The sequence below is a fragment of the Balaenoptera musculus genome, chromosome 5, assembly GCF_009873245.2.
Source record: "Balaenoptera musculus isolate JJ_BM4_2016_0621 chromosome 5, mBalMus1.pri.v3, whole genome shotgun sequence".
Lineage (NCBI taxonomy): Eukaryota > Metazoa > Chordata > Mammalia > Artiodactyla > Balaenopteridae > Balaenoptera > Balaenoptera musculus.
Window position 1 is genome coordinate 97520146 of NC_045789.1, and position 17947 is coordinate 97538092.

At 44.9% G+C, this 17947-nt stretch overlaps 1 protein-coding gene across 2 annotated transcripts in view; it reads right to left on the reverse strand.

The window, feature by feature from the left end:
- Positions 1–16885, reverse strand: part of CC2D2A (coiled-coil and C2 domain containing 2A) — a 134586-nt gene extending 117701 nt beyond the window's left edge. For both annotated transcript variants that reach the window (XM_036853360.1, XM_036853358.1), the window contains exons 1-4: positions 16734–16885; positions 11544–11603; positions 8225–8308; positions 5782–5905 (exon numbers count right to left, since the gene is read on the reverse strand). In XM_036853360.1, the coding sequence (XP_036709255.1) occupies positions 5782–5905; positions 8225–8308; positions 11544–11582 (247 nt within the window). In that variant the 5' untranslated portion in view covers positions 11583–11603; positions 16734–16885. The remainder of the gene's footprint in view (positions 1–5781; positions 5906–8224; positions 8309–11543; positions 11604–16733) is intronic.
- Positions 16886–17947: the final 1062 nt, after the last annotated feature.

Consider the following 17947-nt stretch of genomic DNA (forward strand, 5'->3'; position numbering starts at 1 on the left):
AAGAGGTAATCATTTTTGTTAGTTATTTAGCATCAAGTTCTTCTTCCAGCTGGAGAAGGCGACTAGGTATGTGCCAGACCCTATGTGCGGTGCTTTCTGTGTATCATCTGATTTCACTGTCATAACAGCTGCACGAAGCCAAGGCGTTTATGATCCTCGTTTTTATCAATATAAACGAGGCTCCTGTGGCTGAGGGAGACTGGGCTGCTGCTCAAGGTCCCACGACTGAAAGTAGTAACGAGTAGTAGTGAGTCTGATTTCAGTTTCTATGGGTTTCAAGGAATGTTTGCTGACTTGAAATGTTGTTTATTTCTCTTAATCTTGGGCAATGTACCGGGATATGAGTAAGAAAGAGAATGAGGAATCTTGATGGAAATCTTATCAGAAAGCTTGCTGTGTGCCTCAGAACATGGTATTAAGCTCTCAGAGTTCAAGGTTGGCAGATTTATCATCTGGTTTTCTCCCTTCCTTCCTTCCTTCCTTCCTTCCTTCCATCCTTCCTTCCTTCCATCCTTCCTTCCTTCCTTCCTCCTTCCCTCCCTCCCTCCCTCCCTCTCTCCCTCTCTCCCTTTCTTTCCCCCTTCCTTCCTTCCTTCTTTCCTTCCTTCCTTCCATCCTTCCTTCCTTCCTTCCTCCTTCCCTCCCTCCCTCCCTCCTTCTCTCTCTCTCTCTTTCCCCCTTCCTTCCTTCTTTCCTTCCTTCCTTCCTTCCTTCTTTCCTCCCTCCCTCCCTCCCTCCCTTCCTTCCTTCCTTCCTTCCTTCCTCCCTCCCTCCCTTTCTTCCTTCCTTTTCTCTCTCTCTCTCTCTCTCTTTCTGGGGGAGAGGAGGATGCCTCAGGTAAACCAATAAGTGCTTAGAGAAGAAAAATACAATGAAATCATATGAGCTTAAAAAGTTCCACAGCTTTCTTAGCATAAACTTTCTTGCTTGGGATAGGGAAACCACCGAATCTGAGGTTTTTGCCTAGAAAAATGTAGGTAAGTAGCATTTATAAAATGGTCATGAGAGACAGCCTCTTGAACCATTTATTAGTCTTAGCCCAAGTTGGGGGTGTGGGAGGTGCCAGGATGGTTCCACATAAGAAAATCAATCAATGTAATACACCTCATTAACAGAACAAAGGACAAACACCACATGATCATCTCAATTGATACAGGAAAAGCATTTGACAAAATTCAACATTCTTTTATGATAAAAAACATTCAACAAACTAGGAATAGATGGAAATTACTTCAACATGGTAAAGGCCATATACGAAAAGCCCACAACTTACATTATACTCAGTGGTGAAAAACTGAAAGCATCTCCTCTAAGATCAGGAACAAGGCAGGGATGCCCCCTCCTCCCTCAACTTTACCTCTATTCAACATAGTACTGGAAATCCAAGCCAGAGCAATTAAGCAAGTGCTATGGACAGAATGTTTGTGTCCTCCCCGAATTCATATGTTGAAGTGTATGCCCCAGTGTGATGTTATTTGGAGATGGGGCCTTTGGGAGGTGATTGGGTCATAAGGGTGGAACTTTCATGAATGGGACTAGTTCCCTTATGAAAAAGACCCCAGAGAGCTTCTACTCTGCCCCTTCTACCATGTGAGAACACAGCAAGAAGACAGCCACTTATGAACCAAAAAGCAGTCCCTCCTTACCAGACACCAGATATGCTGGTGCCTTTATCTACAACTTTTCAGGCTCCAGAACTATGAGAAACAAATTTTTGCTGCTTATAAGCCACCCAGTCTATAGTGTTTTATATTAACAGAGCAAACAGACTAAGACAGTAAGAAAAAGTTACAAAAGGCATCCAGGTTGGGAAGGAAGAAGTAAAATTATCTCTGTTTGCAGAAGACATGGTCTTATATAGAGAAAACCTTAAAGAGTCCCCTCCCACACACAAAAAATGTTGAAACTAATAAGCAAATTCAGCAAAGTTGCAGCACAGAAAATCAATATGTAAAATCAGTTGTGTTTCTATACACTAACAGTGAAACATCTGAAAAGGAAGCTAAGAAAACAATTCCATTTACAATAGCATGAAAAGAGTAAAACACTTAAGAATTAACTTAACCAAAGAGGCAAAAGACTTGTATGCTGTAAACTATAAAAAACTGTTGAAAAAATTTAAAGAAGACACAAACAAATGGAAAGTCACCCCATGCTCATGGATTGGAAAACTTAATATTGTTAAAATGTCAATACTACCCAAGGCAATCAGCAGATTTAATGCAATCCCTATCACAATCTCAATGGCATTTTTCTTATGAAAAGAAAAGTTCATCCTAAAATGCACATAGAATATTAAGGTTCCCTGAAATAGCCAAACCAGTTTTGAAAAACAACAAAATTGGAGGCTCAGGTGTCCTGATTTCAAAACATATTATAAAGCTACATCCATTAAAACAGTGTGGTACTGTCATAAAGACAGACATATAGACCAATGGGATAGAATAGAGAACCCAGAAGTAAAACCATGTGTATGTGGTCAAATAATCTTCAACAAGGATGCCAAGACCACTCAATGGGAAAAATACAGTATCTTCAACAAATGGTGTTGAGAAACTGGCTATCCACGTGCAAAAGAATGAAGTTGACCCTTACCTTACACAATAAACTCAGAGAGGATTAAAGACCTAAATGTGAGACCTAAAATTATAAAACTCCTAGAAGAAAACACAGAGGAAATCTTCATGACATTGAGTTTGTTAATGACTTCTTGGATGTGACACCAAAAGCACAGGCAACAAAGGCAAACACAGACAAATGGGACCACCTCAAACTTAAAAACTTCTTTGCACCAAAGGACACAATCAATAGAATACAAAGACCAACTGCGGAATGGGAGAAAATATTTGCAATTCCCTTCAGATCTAATTTCCTTCTTCTTCCTCTTGCTCACTGTCTGTCAACCACTCTGGCATCCTTGTTGTTCCTTAAACACACCAAGCACACTCTTGCTTTAAGGCCACTTTCCTCAGGGGTCTCACATTTCCTTCAGGCCTCTGCACAAACACCTTCTCACTGGAGAGGGCTTCCCCCGATGACCTTTCATAAAACAGCAACCCTTCCTCTCACCTCCACTGTAGTCCCATCCAGCCAATTCTTTATGTTTCTCTGTAGCACTTCTCACCACTGGCCATACTGTATATTTATCATATTTTTTTTGATTTGCTTTCTCTTTTTCCCTCTAACCCTCCAGCTGGAATATAAACTCTGTGGGGGTATTAAGGCCTTTTATTCTTGTCCCTACTTTGCAGATAAAGAAACTGAAGTTTAAGGAGGTGGGGAAACTTGCCCAAGCAAGTAAGAAAGTAACAGGTATAGACTGGTACACACACTTGTCTGACGCCAAAGACCGAGGCCTTAACGGATACAACTGTATTGCTTTTCTGTCACAAGCTTAATAAAGAGGTGGGTGGAGAGCTTTCTGAGTGGGCACCAAAGCCTGGGAATGCCCAGGTGGCCAAAAGGCATTCAGAGGCCAGTAGCAGTCAACCAGGGTGGAGGCATATTGGAGAAGAGTGGGAGTAGAATTGGAAAGGGCCAGATCACATAGGGTCTCAGAACTCAGAACAAATAAGAGTGTGGATTTTATGTGATGCTCATTACAGATTTCTGAGTATAGTTTTAAAGAAAGATGAATGTGGTAGTTTAAATATATGCCCATAAATTTCTTTGACACACCTCTCTTTAAAGGTGGAGCCAAATTTCCCTCCCCCTGAAGATGGGCTGGACTTAGTTTCCTGCTAAGTGGGTGGGTGATTTCCCAGGCGAGGTCCTATAAGACACGGCTGCTCCTGGACGCACTATTTTCTGCACACATTCGGGTGTTTTGGAGCCCTCTGTTTGGAGTCTTCTCCCGCCAGCACTCTACCACGGAGACACCTGCACATCCTCTATTGCTTCTGCTGTGTGCCTTGCCCTTCCTGTCGCAGGTCGAGACTCCTCGTGTTGCTCATTCCTTGCACTCTCGCTCTAACGTGTGTTGACATGCTGAATGAGACCTATTCTGCCCTCTCGACCACATGGCTGACTTTCTGCTGGTCTTGACCTCTCGTTTCTGACTGATGCTTGTCTACCCAGGCTTCTAATCCATCAGGTGCCCCCACCTCACTCCCAGGGATTTTCTCTACATCTTGGCCCACCAGTGCTGCCAAATCAGCAACAGCCTCCAGCTCTGCCCTGAGCTGCCCAGAGACCGGCTGGTCATGACCTTGCTCAGGCAGGCACATCTTAGCCTTGTACTGTTCTTTCCTTCTTCAAATCATACATTGTGTTTTTAATTTTTTCCTTTTGGACTAATGCATAGATTGTCTATTATCTCACTCTAACACACCTTAGTTACTGTGTATTTATCTATTTAAAATACTAGTGCATACTATTTAAATATTTAAAACTGTGCACACTATTTAAAATATTTCCACATCCTTTTCTTGATTTGATCCTTACAATCATCCCCATGGTGACAGTGAAGAGTATTTCCCCCATTTTAGGAAGACGGAAAGAATTCACTTTTCATTATGCTACAGAGCCTTTATTACCGGCCATGCTCTCTGACATTTTGTTTTCTCTTGATTTTAAAACAACTACTTAAATATTCAATAGTTGTGCTATGGACGGAATTGTGTCCCCACAAAATTAATATGTTGAAGCCCTAACCCTCAATGTGACTATATTTGGAGACAGGGCCTCTAAGGAGGTAATGAAGGTTAAACGAGGTTATATGGTGGGGCCCTAATATAATAGGATTAGCATCCTTATAGGAAGAGACACCAAAGTGAGCACACAGGGAGATGCCAGCTGCCTACAAGCCAGGAAGAGAGGACTCACTGAAAACTGACCACACGGGCACCCTGATCTTAGACTTCCAGCCTCCAGAATTGTGAGAAAATAACTGTCTGTTGTTGGAGCCACCCAGTCTATGGTATATTTTGTTACGGCAGCCTGAGCACACTAAGACAAACTGTGATCTTCAATAATGAATAATCTTACCCATTTAGAAAATGAAGCAACTATATGGGATGAAGTTATATATGGGATAAAGTTTGGTTCTACTTTACTAACTGGTAACAGTTTTACTGTGTCATTGCTCTTGGATTGGAACCACATTTTTCTTAGGGTTGGACTTCAGATGAACTTGCTTCCAAAGCCCTCTAATTTCCAATAGTTACTTTATTCCCCAGCTCAGCTGCAGAAAAATAGAGTAACAATTACGTAATAATTATGTAACAATTGCCTTCTTCTCTGGTCTAATCCACTGTTCAAGAAAAGCAACAAGTGAGGGGTAGTAATTTTCCCTACAATGAGCAGAGAATGAATGATGGTCACTGTGATGGAGAAAAGTAATGCTGTAAAATACAGGCCACAGTTCCTGAAGGGGGAAGGGAGTGTGTCCGGGGTGGGGGATGGGGTGAGGGATGGATAAGAGAAGGGGTCCTCGAGGGGCAGGATCTCCGAGAGCCTCAGAAACATCCTCAGGTTTTCCAACATCTGATTCTAGTACTATTTCATTGACAAATATGCCTTCCTATTTCACCCACCCTTGAATGTCTACCTATTTGATTATTTGCACCATTTCTATTTCAGTGAATGCTTCAAAATTCTGTGGTTATGTAAATATGTCCTGGGGTTGTGTCCTGTCTCCCAGACAGAGGTGAACTTAGAAATTGCCTAGAATTGGGGCTGTGGAGGGTGGCGGACGCGTACAAAAAATAATACCCATGCAAAATCCCCACGATGCTCTGTGCTGATCCCAGGAGGCAATTAATACTGGTTGACAGAACTTACTCCGTGGGCCTCGTCGGCTCGTCATGCCCAGGAGGCGAGTGTCAGAACCTTCCTGCGCGGGCTCCTGCTGGTCGTCTGGATGGGATTTTTCAGACACCATTTCCTTGGGGCGGGCAGCCGACAGCTGTGGGCAGATGGTCAGAGGTTGTGAATCTCAGGGCTTCGGTGGACTCAGATGCTATCTCAGGATGAGGTGGGTCACTTAGCAAGGGGGCAGCCCTTAATCCTCTTCAGATCTAGATAACTGTGGTCTGTGTCACCTGAGTCACTGTGGCCATGGTCACCTGTCCCCACAGGAGGCAGTGCTGATCCTGATTTTCTCTAAGAGGTTCTTGGGGAGATGACCCAGGTGGCGCAGTGACTCCCCTGGTGGCGCAGTGGTTAGGAGTCCACCTGCCAATGCAGGGGACGCAGGTTCGTGCCCTGGTCTGGGAAGATCCCACGTGCCGCGGAGCAACTAAGCCCGTGCACCACAACTACTGAGCCTGCACTCTGGAGCCTGTGAGCCACAACTACTGAGCCCACGTGCCACAACTACTGAACCCCGCGCGCCGAGAACCCATGCTCCACAACAAGAGAGGTCACCGCAATGAGAAGCCCGTGCACTGCAATGAGGAGTGGCCCCCGCTCGCCGCAACTAGAGAAAGCCCGTGAGCAGCAGTGAAGACCCAATGCAGCCAAAAAATAAAATAAAGAAATGAATTTAAAAAGAAATTTTAAAAAAATGAATATTTTCACTTTTTCTAGGTTTAATGTGTAGAGCTCTGTAGAAATTTGGAGGAAAAGGGAAACAGGAAAATCACAACCAAACTATTTGATCCCAGCTCCAACTCATTTGGAAACAGCTGTCAAAGTGTCTCTGGTTAATCCAGGGCAAAGAACAGCCTGTGGTTCCTTCCCCAGACTCTCAGAGGAGGGCAGACTGGTGAGGAGAAGGGGCAGTGGAGGCCCCAGGTGAGTGATGGCCTTTGGGCCAGACAAAGGCTTGCCTCCAAACTCAGATTTACTGTGGGACTTGAGCAAGTTATCGAACTTCCTAACTTCCTTCCTCACCCGTAAAAGAAGGGAAATAAAAATAGCCCATTCACTGAGATGCAGCTATGTATAGGCACTTTGTAAAGCACAGACATTCTGACTTAAATAAATGGCCTGGAGTGGACCTGAGGCATTTGACTTACAAAAAAAAAAAAAAATCCCCAAGTGATTCTGAAGTGCCGCTGGGGTTAAGAAACACTATCCAGATTTCTCACAAAGCTCCAAAGACTGCACGTTCGTTGTCTGATCAGGGCTCTTTGTGCAGTTCAAGGAATGAGATGATGTCTCAGGAAAGTGCCACACCTAGGACACAGAAAGTGCCTTCTCCTTTCCATCCCTGCTCCTTTCTCCCGTTTAGTCCAAGCTCCACGTCCCTAGCCCCGGTCACCACTGCTTACTGTGCCTGTGGCCTGGGAGCTAAGGACTTGAGCTCTTTCCATTTGTACTGGCTCATCTGACGCCTCGTTGGGCCCCGTGGCCCCGGCTGCAGAGCCCCCGGCTGACCCTGCAGGAAGGGGTTAAAGTCCCTGAGTGGCCAGAGGGCGCAGCCACAAGGCCAGGTAGCACCTCCAGCCGCCCTGTCCCCTCCCCTGGGCCACTCCATCCCAGCTACAGAGAAGGAGTTTCCTTGGCCCAGCTTGTCCCAACGGGATTGTGCTGGGCAAGGGGAGAGCTGAAAAGGGGTTTCTCCCCTGACTTCTGCTCTCCTGGTTCCCTCCCCGCCGTCCCGGCCCCCCGGTCCCCCCCACCCCGGCTCCCCCCCTCCAGGGGACCCCATCACGTGGCTGCCGGCTCAAAATGGCGCTCCTTCCCCCTCCCTCCCCTGCTGGCAACTGGATTATTCTAAGCAAATCGCCCCTCCGCAAAATCTTCCCGGCCTCCTTTCCAAGGGCGTCTATTTACCTGGAGAAGGTGGAGCTTGTATAGCGATGTTCACGGCCAAGGAGGGCAACTTCTTCAGAGGGCAGAGCCGGGGGAGGGACCGCCAGCAGGCCCGGGAGATGGGGGTTGGCCTCGGTTTAGACTGAGGCAGAATTTGGGCTTGGAGCTGGGAAAGTGGAAGTTTCCTGAGATTTGTAATCCTGCACTGCCATCTACCGCTGGTCTTAGTTTATGGCCTTTGATGACAGCACTAAAGGGGCTCATTTCAGCATTTCTAAACTTCTCTCTCAGGGGATGGGAAAAACCTTGGAGGAAACATGCTCCAAATACTGCCCATGGCTTCATGGTGAGGGTCATCCGTGAGGCCCCACATAGGGTCCTTCACCTGGACCACCCACCGGCATCCCTGCCTCTCCCAGAGAAGGCCAAGTGCTTGTACCCACAGGAGGCTGTATGGCCTCTCGGGGTGCAGTGAGCTGTTAACTGACAGCCCAGTAGACAGACAAGTGCTTCTGTCGCTCCCTACCTGCTTCTTTCCTTTTTGTCTTGGAAACTTCGCGGTCTTCTTCTGTCTTGCTTCATCTGCATCCTCACTGTCTTCAATGAACTCCTTTGTTAAGATGCAAATGGAAGAGTTATCTCTTAGTGTGTGTGTGTAAATTGGGAAAAAATGATAAGTGAGGAAGAGGGGTGGGATTTTTAGGTGTTAAAATGGCTGTCTTGTCCTGGAGCCTCCACCTACTAAAGTTGAGTGTGAGCGAAGGGACAGTGGACAGACATCATCCTCTACTCTTCTCAGAAGTTGTATCCAAATGGAAAGATGGTCAATGAGATGGTGTTGGAGAGTCCATTGACCCAGGTGCTCATTCATGCCTAGGGCATTTATTGACTGCATACTGTGTTCCAGGCCTTGGGCGCACAGAGGTACCGGAGGTGACTTCCCTCAAAAGTCATAATCTAATGAAGGCCACGAACAAGTGAATCTGCCAGGACTGATGTACTGACCCGGATGGAGGCCTCTGGCCCAGGATGATATCAGAATCACACTACGCGTTTCTAGGGTTGGGCTTCTCTGCTCCCCAGCCTTACTACCAGGTAGAGAATAATGAGGATACGTGTTATATCACCGTGGAAGTTTGTATTCGATGCAAATTTTTTCAGGTCTTTTTGAAAAGGGAGAAATCCTTTTTGTGTTTTGTTTTAAATTTTTCTTGGAGTATAGTTGATTTACAATGTTTTGTTAGTTTCAGGTGTACAGAAAGTGAATCAGTTATACATATATCTACTCTTTTTTTAGATTCTTTTCCCATATGGGTCATTACAGAGTATTGAGTAGAGCTCCCTGCACTACACAGTAAGTTCTTATTAGTTATCTATTTTATATATAGTATTGTGTGTATGTCTATCCCAATCTCCCAATTTATTCCTCTCCCCCTCCCTTGTCCCCTGGTAACCATAAATTTGTTTTCTACATCTGTAACTCTACTTCTGTTTTGTAAATAAGTTCATTTGTATCCTGTTTTTAGATTCCACATATAAGCAATATCATATGATTTGTCTTTCTGTGTCTGACTTACTTCACTCAGTATGACTATCTTTAGGTCCATCCATGTTGCTGCAAATGGCATTATTTTGTTCTTTTTTATGGCTGAGTAATATTTCATTGTATATATGTACCACATCTTCTTTATTCATTCCTCTGTTGATGGGCATTTAGTTCGCCTCCATGTCCTGGCTATTGTAAATAGTCCTGCAATGAACATTGGGGTGCATGTATCTTTTCAAATTAAGATTTTTTCTGGGTATATGCCTAGGAGTGGGATTGCTGGGTCATATGGTATTACTATTTTTAGTATTTTTTTTTAAAATTAATTAATTAATTTATTTATTTTTGGCTGTGTTGGGTCTTCGTTTCTGTGCGAGGGCTTTCTCTAGTTGTGGCGATCGGGGGCCACTCTTCATCGTGGTGTGCAGGCCTCTCACTATCGCGGCCTCTCTTGTTGCGAGCACAGGCTCCAGACGCGCAGGCTCAGTAGTTGTGGCTCACGGGCCCAGTTGCTCCGTGGCATGTGGGATCTTCCCAGACCAGGGCTCGAACCCGTGTCCCCTGCATTGGCAGGCAGATTCTCAACCACTGCGCCACCAGGGAAGCCCTATTTTTAGTTTTTTAAGGAACCTCCATACTGTTTTCCATAGTGGCTGTACCAATTTACATCCCCACCAACAGTGTGGGAGTGTTCCTGAAAAGGGAGAAATCCTTTAACAGTGCCAACTTCGTTTCTTTTTCCATATTATGCTTTCTAAAGTTTTAGTCATAAAATGTTAGAGCTGAAACCTCTTAAGTTTGAAGCTTTAAAGTTTTCTAGTTTGAGTTTTACAAACCAGGGCACAAGCACCTCGGGGTATAAAAGAAGTTGCAAGATAAACCCAGAACCTCTTCTGGTGTACCAGATTTATTAGACATTTTTTTTTCTAAAATTGGGAAATTTTTGTTTTTATACTGAAACAAACTTGGAACACAAAGCATGGGTTTTAATCATATAAGATTTCAAAGAAATGGCATGCAGGTTGCTGGGCTAGGCTTCAACCACTCATCAGTGCCCTTGGCCATCTGTTCAGAGAAGACCTGAGCTTCAGCTGCAGAGGAAGGAACTGAGGTCCCAGCCAGGGAGTGGGCGTGGCTTGGGCTTTTTCTTTGTCTAAGGGACCTGATCGCTCTGACTCATCCTCTGGGTGCAAGACCCACCCTCACTCAGGCCTCCTTCTTCAGAGCCTATCAGGATTTAGATAAGATGATAATATTGAGGTGTGCAACTGTGGCTCTTAATTCAAGCCTAAATTCTTATTGGCTTAGAATGGACTTGTGAGAATGTGAGAAATATACATCAAGCTTTTTTTTTTTTTTTTTTTGGCTTTCCAATAATGTTTTGACCCTCTGTCAATGGAAAACTCTCCAGTAGGACCTCAAATTAGACTGAATGTGAACTCCAGGAGAGCTCAGGGTTTTCTTCACTGCTCTATCCCCAGGGACCAGAGGCACAATGAATATTTGTTGTGTGAATGAATGAGCACAGGTAGATGTAGGTAAGTTGTCAGTACTTGATGTCTTGCTTAAAGTTAATCTGTGTGGTTTCATCTGGGTTCCTTCAGGCTCTTTGAAGTTCCTATTGGAAATAGCATATTGTCCCCATTTCTGCCTCTATGGTCTCAAGTTACTGAGCCCTAGAGCCAAGAGAGAAGCGAGGATTGAGAGGAATACTTTCTCTTCTGTTCGGAGGTTTCTGGTCTCCAAACTGGAGAATTCTTCGCTCCTCTGGTCCAGACAGTGTTTAATGATGTTTTGCACAAAATGAGTTAGAAATTGCAGGACTCCATGAGGATTTTATAAGTGGTTATAATCTGCAGTTGTTATCCTCATTTTGAATTTCTTTAGAAATCAATGTGCTTTACTGAAAAAGAATGAATCTATGTATATGTATAAGTGAATCACTTTGCTGTATACCTGAAACTAACACAACATTGTAAATCAACTATAATCCAAAAAAAAAAAAAAAAAGACATCAATGTGGTTCAGCAGAACTGGACCCTTTAGGTGGTAACTCAGAACTGCTGTCTGTTGGAATTCACGAAATGGTGACAAAGCAGCTTCAGAGCCCTCAATCCTGGAGCGCCTGAAGGGCTGCATGCACCCCTCTTCGCCTCCGTGTGCCCAAGGTAGCACATGCATGCAGTAGGCATGCAATAAATGCTCGTTGCTGGCCTAACTTCCTCACTCACCAACACGTGTGACATGAGCATGCACACACAAAGACACATCCCTTGGAGACATCTAAGCCATCACTCACCTCTGTAATTATTTTCACTTTTTCTTCCTTGGGCTTCATTTTAGCTGTGATGGCTCCTCCCTGACAGGCAAAGACCAAAGAAGAAGTCAGGCCCTTTGAACTCAGTGAAACGTCTTTCTTCTTACTACTGATAACGCTGAAGCTGACCTTGATGGTTAGTGAAGTGTTTGAACTGAGTAGACGTTGCATCCACAAGGAATGCATGCTTAGGCCCCACGATTGGTGGACATGAGCCCCAGAGGAGGAGGAAGGAGGCTGGACCCTCTGTCCCCACGAGCCTGTCAAAGAGCTTGGCTTTCCTGTGTAGGAGGTGGAAGCCAGGAGAAGGTTCTGCCCTTGGTGTCAGATGACCCTGGCAGGAATCCAACTCCTGAAGGACTATTTCACAGCCTCTCCTCTCCACTCAAACCTTCACCTTCCCATCCCCCTTCACTCTCTACCCTTGGCCTTTGTTCTCATTTCAAGAGCAAAGAGATAAAGCCAGAGATGGACCCTCCCCCCTCCCCATCCCCCTGTCTCACCCCACTGAGTCATGTCACCGCCTCTGCTTCCCCTTGCTCCTGTGGTCTGTCCCTGCTTCCATCTGAGCCAGGGTTTCTGCCTGGGCACTGCTCCCGCCCCCTCCAGGGCCTTGATCTGGACAGTTTCCCCCTTTCATTTCTTCCTGCTCTTTTGGTTCATTCCTATCCATGTACAAAGGCCCCTTCCTTAAAAAACTCTCTCTGGGCTTCACATCTCTTTCTAGCCCTTGCTCAGTTGTTCAACCCTCTAAAAGAAAAATCTGCAAACCCTCTCTTTCCAAATCAGTGTTTTGAGCCTAGCGCTCCCTGGAACTGCTCTTGCCAGCATCTCCAAGGACCCCCGCATCACCACAGCTTACGATCAATCCTCAGCCCTCACCTCAGTTGCCCTGTCAGAGGCGTTTAGCAATGAAAGTGATCAGTCGCTTTCTTTTTCTTGAAATATCTTCTTCCCTTGGCTTCTCAGACACGCTCTCTCCTGGGTCTCCCCCTACCCACTGCTTCTCCTGCTCAGATTCCTCGGCTGGTTTCTTCTCATCTTCCGAGCACCACGTGTGACAGTGCCTGGGGCTCAGCCTTGCCTCATTCCCTTGGTGAGATCGTCCTGTCTCTTGGCTTTAAATACTGTCAATCTACTGATGCTCCCCAAATTTACACCCAGGGCCCAAACGTCTCCCCAGAACTCCAGACTCAAACATCCAAGCGCTTGATGGACACCTTCCCTTGGCTTAACATGCCCCAAACGAAGCTCCTTGTCATCAACCCTGAATCTGCTTGTCCTGCAACCTTCCTTGTTGCAATACACAGAACTCTATGTTTTTCCCAGGCCAGAAACCTGGGAGTCATTCTTGAATCCTCTCTGGCTCTCACATGACACACCACATCCAATCCATCAGAAACCCTGCCGTCTTCGCCTTCACATTACATCGACAATCCCACCACCTTTAAGCAGCTCACTGTTACCACCCTGGTCCAGTACCGTTGTCTCTCAGGGTTTTTTGTAAGAGTCTCCTGACGTCTTTGCTTCCCACCGCACTTACCTACAATCCATTCTCTGTATTGAAGCCAGAGTGAATTGTTTGACATATAAGTGAGATCATGTCCTTCCTCCGCTCAAAATTCTCCAGTGACTTCCTTCCCTTAACAGAGTTAAATCCAAAATCCTTCAATGGCCTACAAGCCCCTCCATGATCTGCCCTTGAATCTTCTTGCCTCAGGGCCTTTGCAGTTGCTCTGCCTAGAACTCTCTTTCCCAAGACATCTACCCTGTTCTCTCTCTTTTCATTTCCTTCAGGACTGCTCAGATTTCATTTTATCAGAGGGATCTTCCCTGAACACCCACAGTACAATGATAATCTCCCACCCTCACCCTCCTGGAGCTCCCTGACCAACTTACAGTGATCTCTTTTTCCATAGTCCTTATCACCAGTTGACATACATATTTATTTGTTATTGTCTGCCCATTCTCATTAAAATATAAGCTACAAGAGGGCAGGAACATTTGCTCATTGTTTAGCCCCAGAGCCTAGGACTGTGGCTCCCAGTAGACACAATACATTTTGTTGAATGAATGACTAAATTACTCTTTATTGGCTGTGTCTTCCTTGGCCACATTCTGAAGGCTTTCAAAGCTTCACTGTCCTCCTTGGGCTGCTGTGAAGATTAAATGAGAGAACACAGGGAGCGACAGCAAGGCTGACAAATCGTAAGCCCTTCTAATAGCTGTGGAACCTGAATCTTAACTGGGACTTCGTCATGTAAGCAGCTCATCTGAAGCCTTCAAGGTTTCATTTACCCTAACGGAGAATTAGCACTTTAAAGGGAAATAAAGCATCTGAAATTCTATTGTCTCCAGTCCAGAACTCCACCCAGGCTGTAAAATATGGAGGAAAGGAAATAGTGAAAGCAGCTAAGATATTAAAAGGGTGAGGAGGTAATCTAGAGAGACTCAGGGGGCAGATAATAAAAATAAAATTCTACAGGGCAAGGGAGCTCCCTGAAACAGTGGTAATTATGAAGTGGAAAAAAAAGAACTGTGAAATATTTTAGTAACTAAAAAAAAAAAAAAGATTCTCAACAAGTTAAAAAATGTTACATGGAAAGAGACAGAAGCAGAAAATGAAAAATATAATGGGGTTGATTTTTTTCTCCTCATTTTTTCCTGATCATTACCTTTGAATGAGTTTCTAAGGAAATCAAATGACATCAAAATTGATCTTTTTATGAGCACGGTTGCTAAGAAAACAAATCAATACTCTGCAACTTTAATATGCAGCTTGTCATCATCATGCACACGGAATGTTTGTTAATATATTCCTATTGGCAACAGCAAAATAAGAGCCGTGATTTACTGCAGACTTATTTTGTTCTCTCTCTAGACATACGTTATCACTCGGACTCACAAAAACACTTCCAGCTTAGTAGCATGTGCCTCAATTTGCGCATGAGGAAATGCAGGTTTCCTCTGAGGTTAGCCTCTGACAGGTTCCATGCTTTGCCATTATGGTTATTAAATGTCACAATCAGAACTTGGCCCCGAGAATCTGTGATTCCAGTGTCCTCCTCCATGTCCCTCTACCTCTCTGTCTCAACGTTTATTCTGTTTTTGCAATATCAGTAACTCTTCTATGTTAGTCCACTATTCTCGAAATATTTACAATTGAAAAGCACAGAGCATTGCCCCTGTGAGAAAGGGCTTTGGCTACTTTAGGTCAATGATGTATTTAGTTTAACTCAATGCAGAAAACCAAAGATATTTTTCAAGGAAAGTACTGACGCCTTCATCCAAACAAATGGAGTATCTCTGAGGGTCATCAGAGGATCAGAGCCCTGTCCAGAGGGTCTTGTGGCAAATTCTAAAGAAGCAGAGAAAAAGGAATGAAGGTATATGAAAAGGGCGGCATTGTATGCAATGCATTTCAACCTTGGCCGCTTAGAAGATAATACAGTATATGCGTCCTACGCCAGAACAGTGAAGACATGGGTTTACAGAAAGAGTGAGACCTTTGTAAAAAATTATGTGAACCTGGATTCAAATTCCAACTCTGTTTATCAGCTGTGTGATCTTGGAGCAATGCCTTCACCCCTCTGAGATACATTGCTGTACCTGTAAACTTGTGATCATAATTCCTACCTCAATGAGTGATTATTTTATCAGGGTTAAATGATAGAATATGTGTAGTAAAATGCGTAGCATGGACCAGGCTCTCAATACTGGGAAGTAAGTGTTATTATTAAGAAAAGGTGGCGGTAGAGGCAGAATGTAGAAGAAAGGAATGGGGAGGGAAAAAGCAGTTAGGGGACAGGAATGAGAGTCGTAAGAAAGACCTTAGGTGACGTCAAAGTCCCCATTACCATCTTTGGTTCTCAACTTTGAATTCGTGGCACCGATAACCAATATGCCCTCTCTCCCATGCCCCAGCTGCGCCCAGGGCAGTTTTTTTTCTGTTTCCTTTTATGGTGTTTCTGAAACCATCCCCTGTCCTCACACCTATGAGCATTTTCTCCCTGTGCACAGCATTTAGCCTTTTCTGTCTGATCCTGTTAGATCCTGGAACACTGGGCAGGTGCCATGCACACCCTGTTTGATTTCATTTCCTAATTCTCCAAGTTATTTCAGCCACAGCTTCCTGTTGTAAAAGGTGAGTGACAAATAGCTTTAGAGAATCATTTCATCAACTCCATATAATGTATATTGTCTTCAAAGAGTATAAATACCACATTTGAGCTGTGTGATGTGACATATACCCAGTGCATTTATCTGATGAACTGAGTGCTCCCAGACCCTCCCTGGGAGTCATCCTGCTGTGCTTTAAGCACTCAAACCCTTTCATAAATCTCTTATGGCGCTTAGCTCATTGTACTGTTATTATCTGTTTATAGGTCTGTCTTCCCAGTGAACTCTGAGCTTCCGACCTGCTCTAGTTCATTTTTGCACACTCGAAACTTCAGCACCTTACTGAAGCCTGGTGCATTGTTGATGATCAATACATGTTTGAATGCATGACTCCTTAAAAGAGCTCTAGGAGATCCATTTGAAAGAGATTTCATTCTGGTCCTGAATTTACTTGCAGGAAAGCTTATATGAAAATCCAATAACGTACATGTATTTCCCATTAGACTTTATCAGCCTTTCAGAGCCCCTCTTTGCAACAAAGGGAAACAATCAGTTTAAACACAGCCGGTAGATTTCCGGGGTCTTCGGGGAGAGCAACCAGCCTTTGTCTGTAACGGATCTTCCTCTGTCTAATGCCAAGGAGAGTGAAGCTTGCAATAACTAGTATTTCCCCCCTCGAACCAATTTGAACTAAAAGGCCCAGAAATGCAACCGGCAGCCAGTGTTTCCGGGAGACCAGAATGCAACAGGATGGCGTGGACATCCCAGGAAGGAAGCAGAGACAGCTTCGGGAGAAATTCCACCCAGGGGCTGTCATGAGCCGGACTTAATTTCCTGCAAACCAGACACCAGGCAGTGGCTCAAATCAAAGCAGCCCAAGTCATACTGTACGTTTCCATTCCAGAAAGTAAAACGTAAATAATAATGATGAGGACCCCTACATTTACAATTCATTAGGCTCAGGATATCCAGGGGAGAGGCTGAACTCCAAGCCTGGTAGCTGAAAGCAGGACTGCACTGCTGCAGCCCAGCTCCCGGGAAGAAGTGATTTACCTTAAGGAACTTTACAAGGCACTTTGCAGATTCTCCTTCCTGGGATGAAGGGAAAGTGGAATGCGTCTCACTGTTGAATCTTCTAAAAAATCCAGCGGGAAAGGCTGAACGTTGGGGCGGCCCCTGGGCTGCTCCCTGGGAAGCTGCAGCCACGTCTCAGCAAAAACACCCGCTTAGCAACCCGTTCCTAAGGAAGGTCACTAGGTGGCTTTTTTTTTCTTTTAAAGTGACAGGTTACTCTACAGAGGAACACACACGCACGGGGTGAGCAGAGGTGCACAGCTTACAGGAGAAGCACAAAGGGAATCAGCATGGGGGAGCTGGGCAGAAATGAGGTCAAGCTTTCGGAGCTGTCCCTTCCCTCACAGCACCTGGTTGCTGGGCATTTCTGGTCAACGACAGGCAACGCTCAGAGGTGGGTGGCTTAGAGTCAGCGAAGGTCGTCATTACAGGGCAAGGATGTCTAACTTATCGGCTGCACAGGCTCCCTGGAGGTTGCTCTGGAGCGTTTTCTGGTTAAACGTGGAAAATTGAATGTACAAGAGGAATCTCTGCTTATTCTCTGAATCCCACTGAACTTACTGAACGAGGATACCACTGTTATGGCCCAAAAAGCAAAGGAAATGGGAAAAGAGGCAAAGCAGATGGCAGAGTAACGGAATGAACAGACCAAAAAAGCCACCCTCCAAGTATACTAGCATGTGTGCGTGTGTGTGTGCATCTGTGTGGATCTGTGTGTGCCTGTGTGTGTGTGTTTGTGTCTGTGTGTGTATCTTTATATCTGTGTGTCTGTATATCTGTTTGTGTGTCTGTCTGTGTGTCTGTCTATGTGTGTGGGTGTCTCGTGTGTGTGTGTCTGTATATGTGTATGTGAATCTGTGTCTGTGTGTGTATCTAAGTTGGTGTATGTATGTGTCTCTGTATCTGTGTGTATCTGTGTGTATGTATCTGTGTGTGTCTTTGTGTGTGTGTCTGTGTGTGTGTCTTTGCATTTCTGTCTGTATGTGTATGTGTGTGTGTGTCTTTGCATTTCTGTCTGTATGTGTATGTGTGTGTGTGTCTGTGTCTGTGTGTGTGTCTTTGCATTTCTGTCTGTATGTGTACGTGTGTGTGCACCTCTGTGTGTACCTGTGTGTGTGTGGGGTGAGGTGGGGTGGCCAGGTAGGCATGAAAATGAGGAAATGAGCTGATCCGCTCTGCAGAACTTTAGAGAG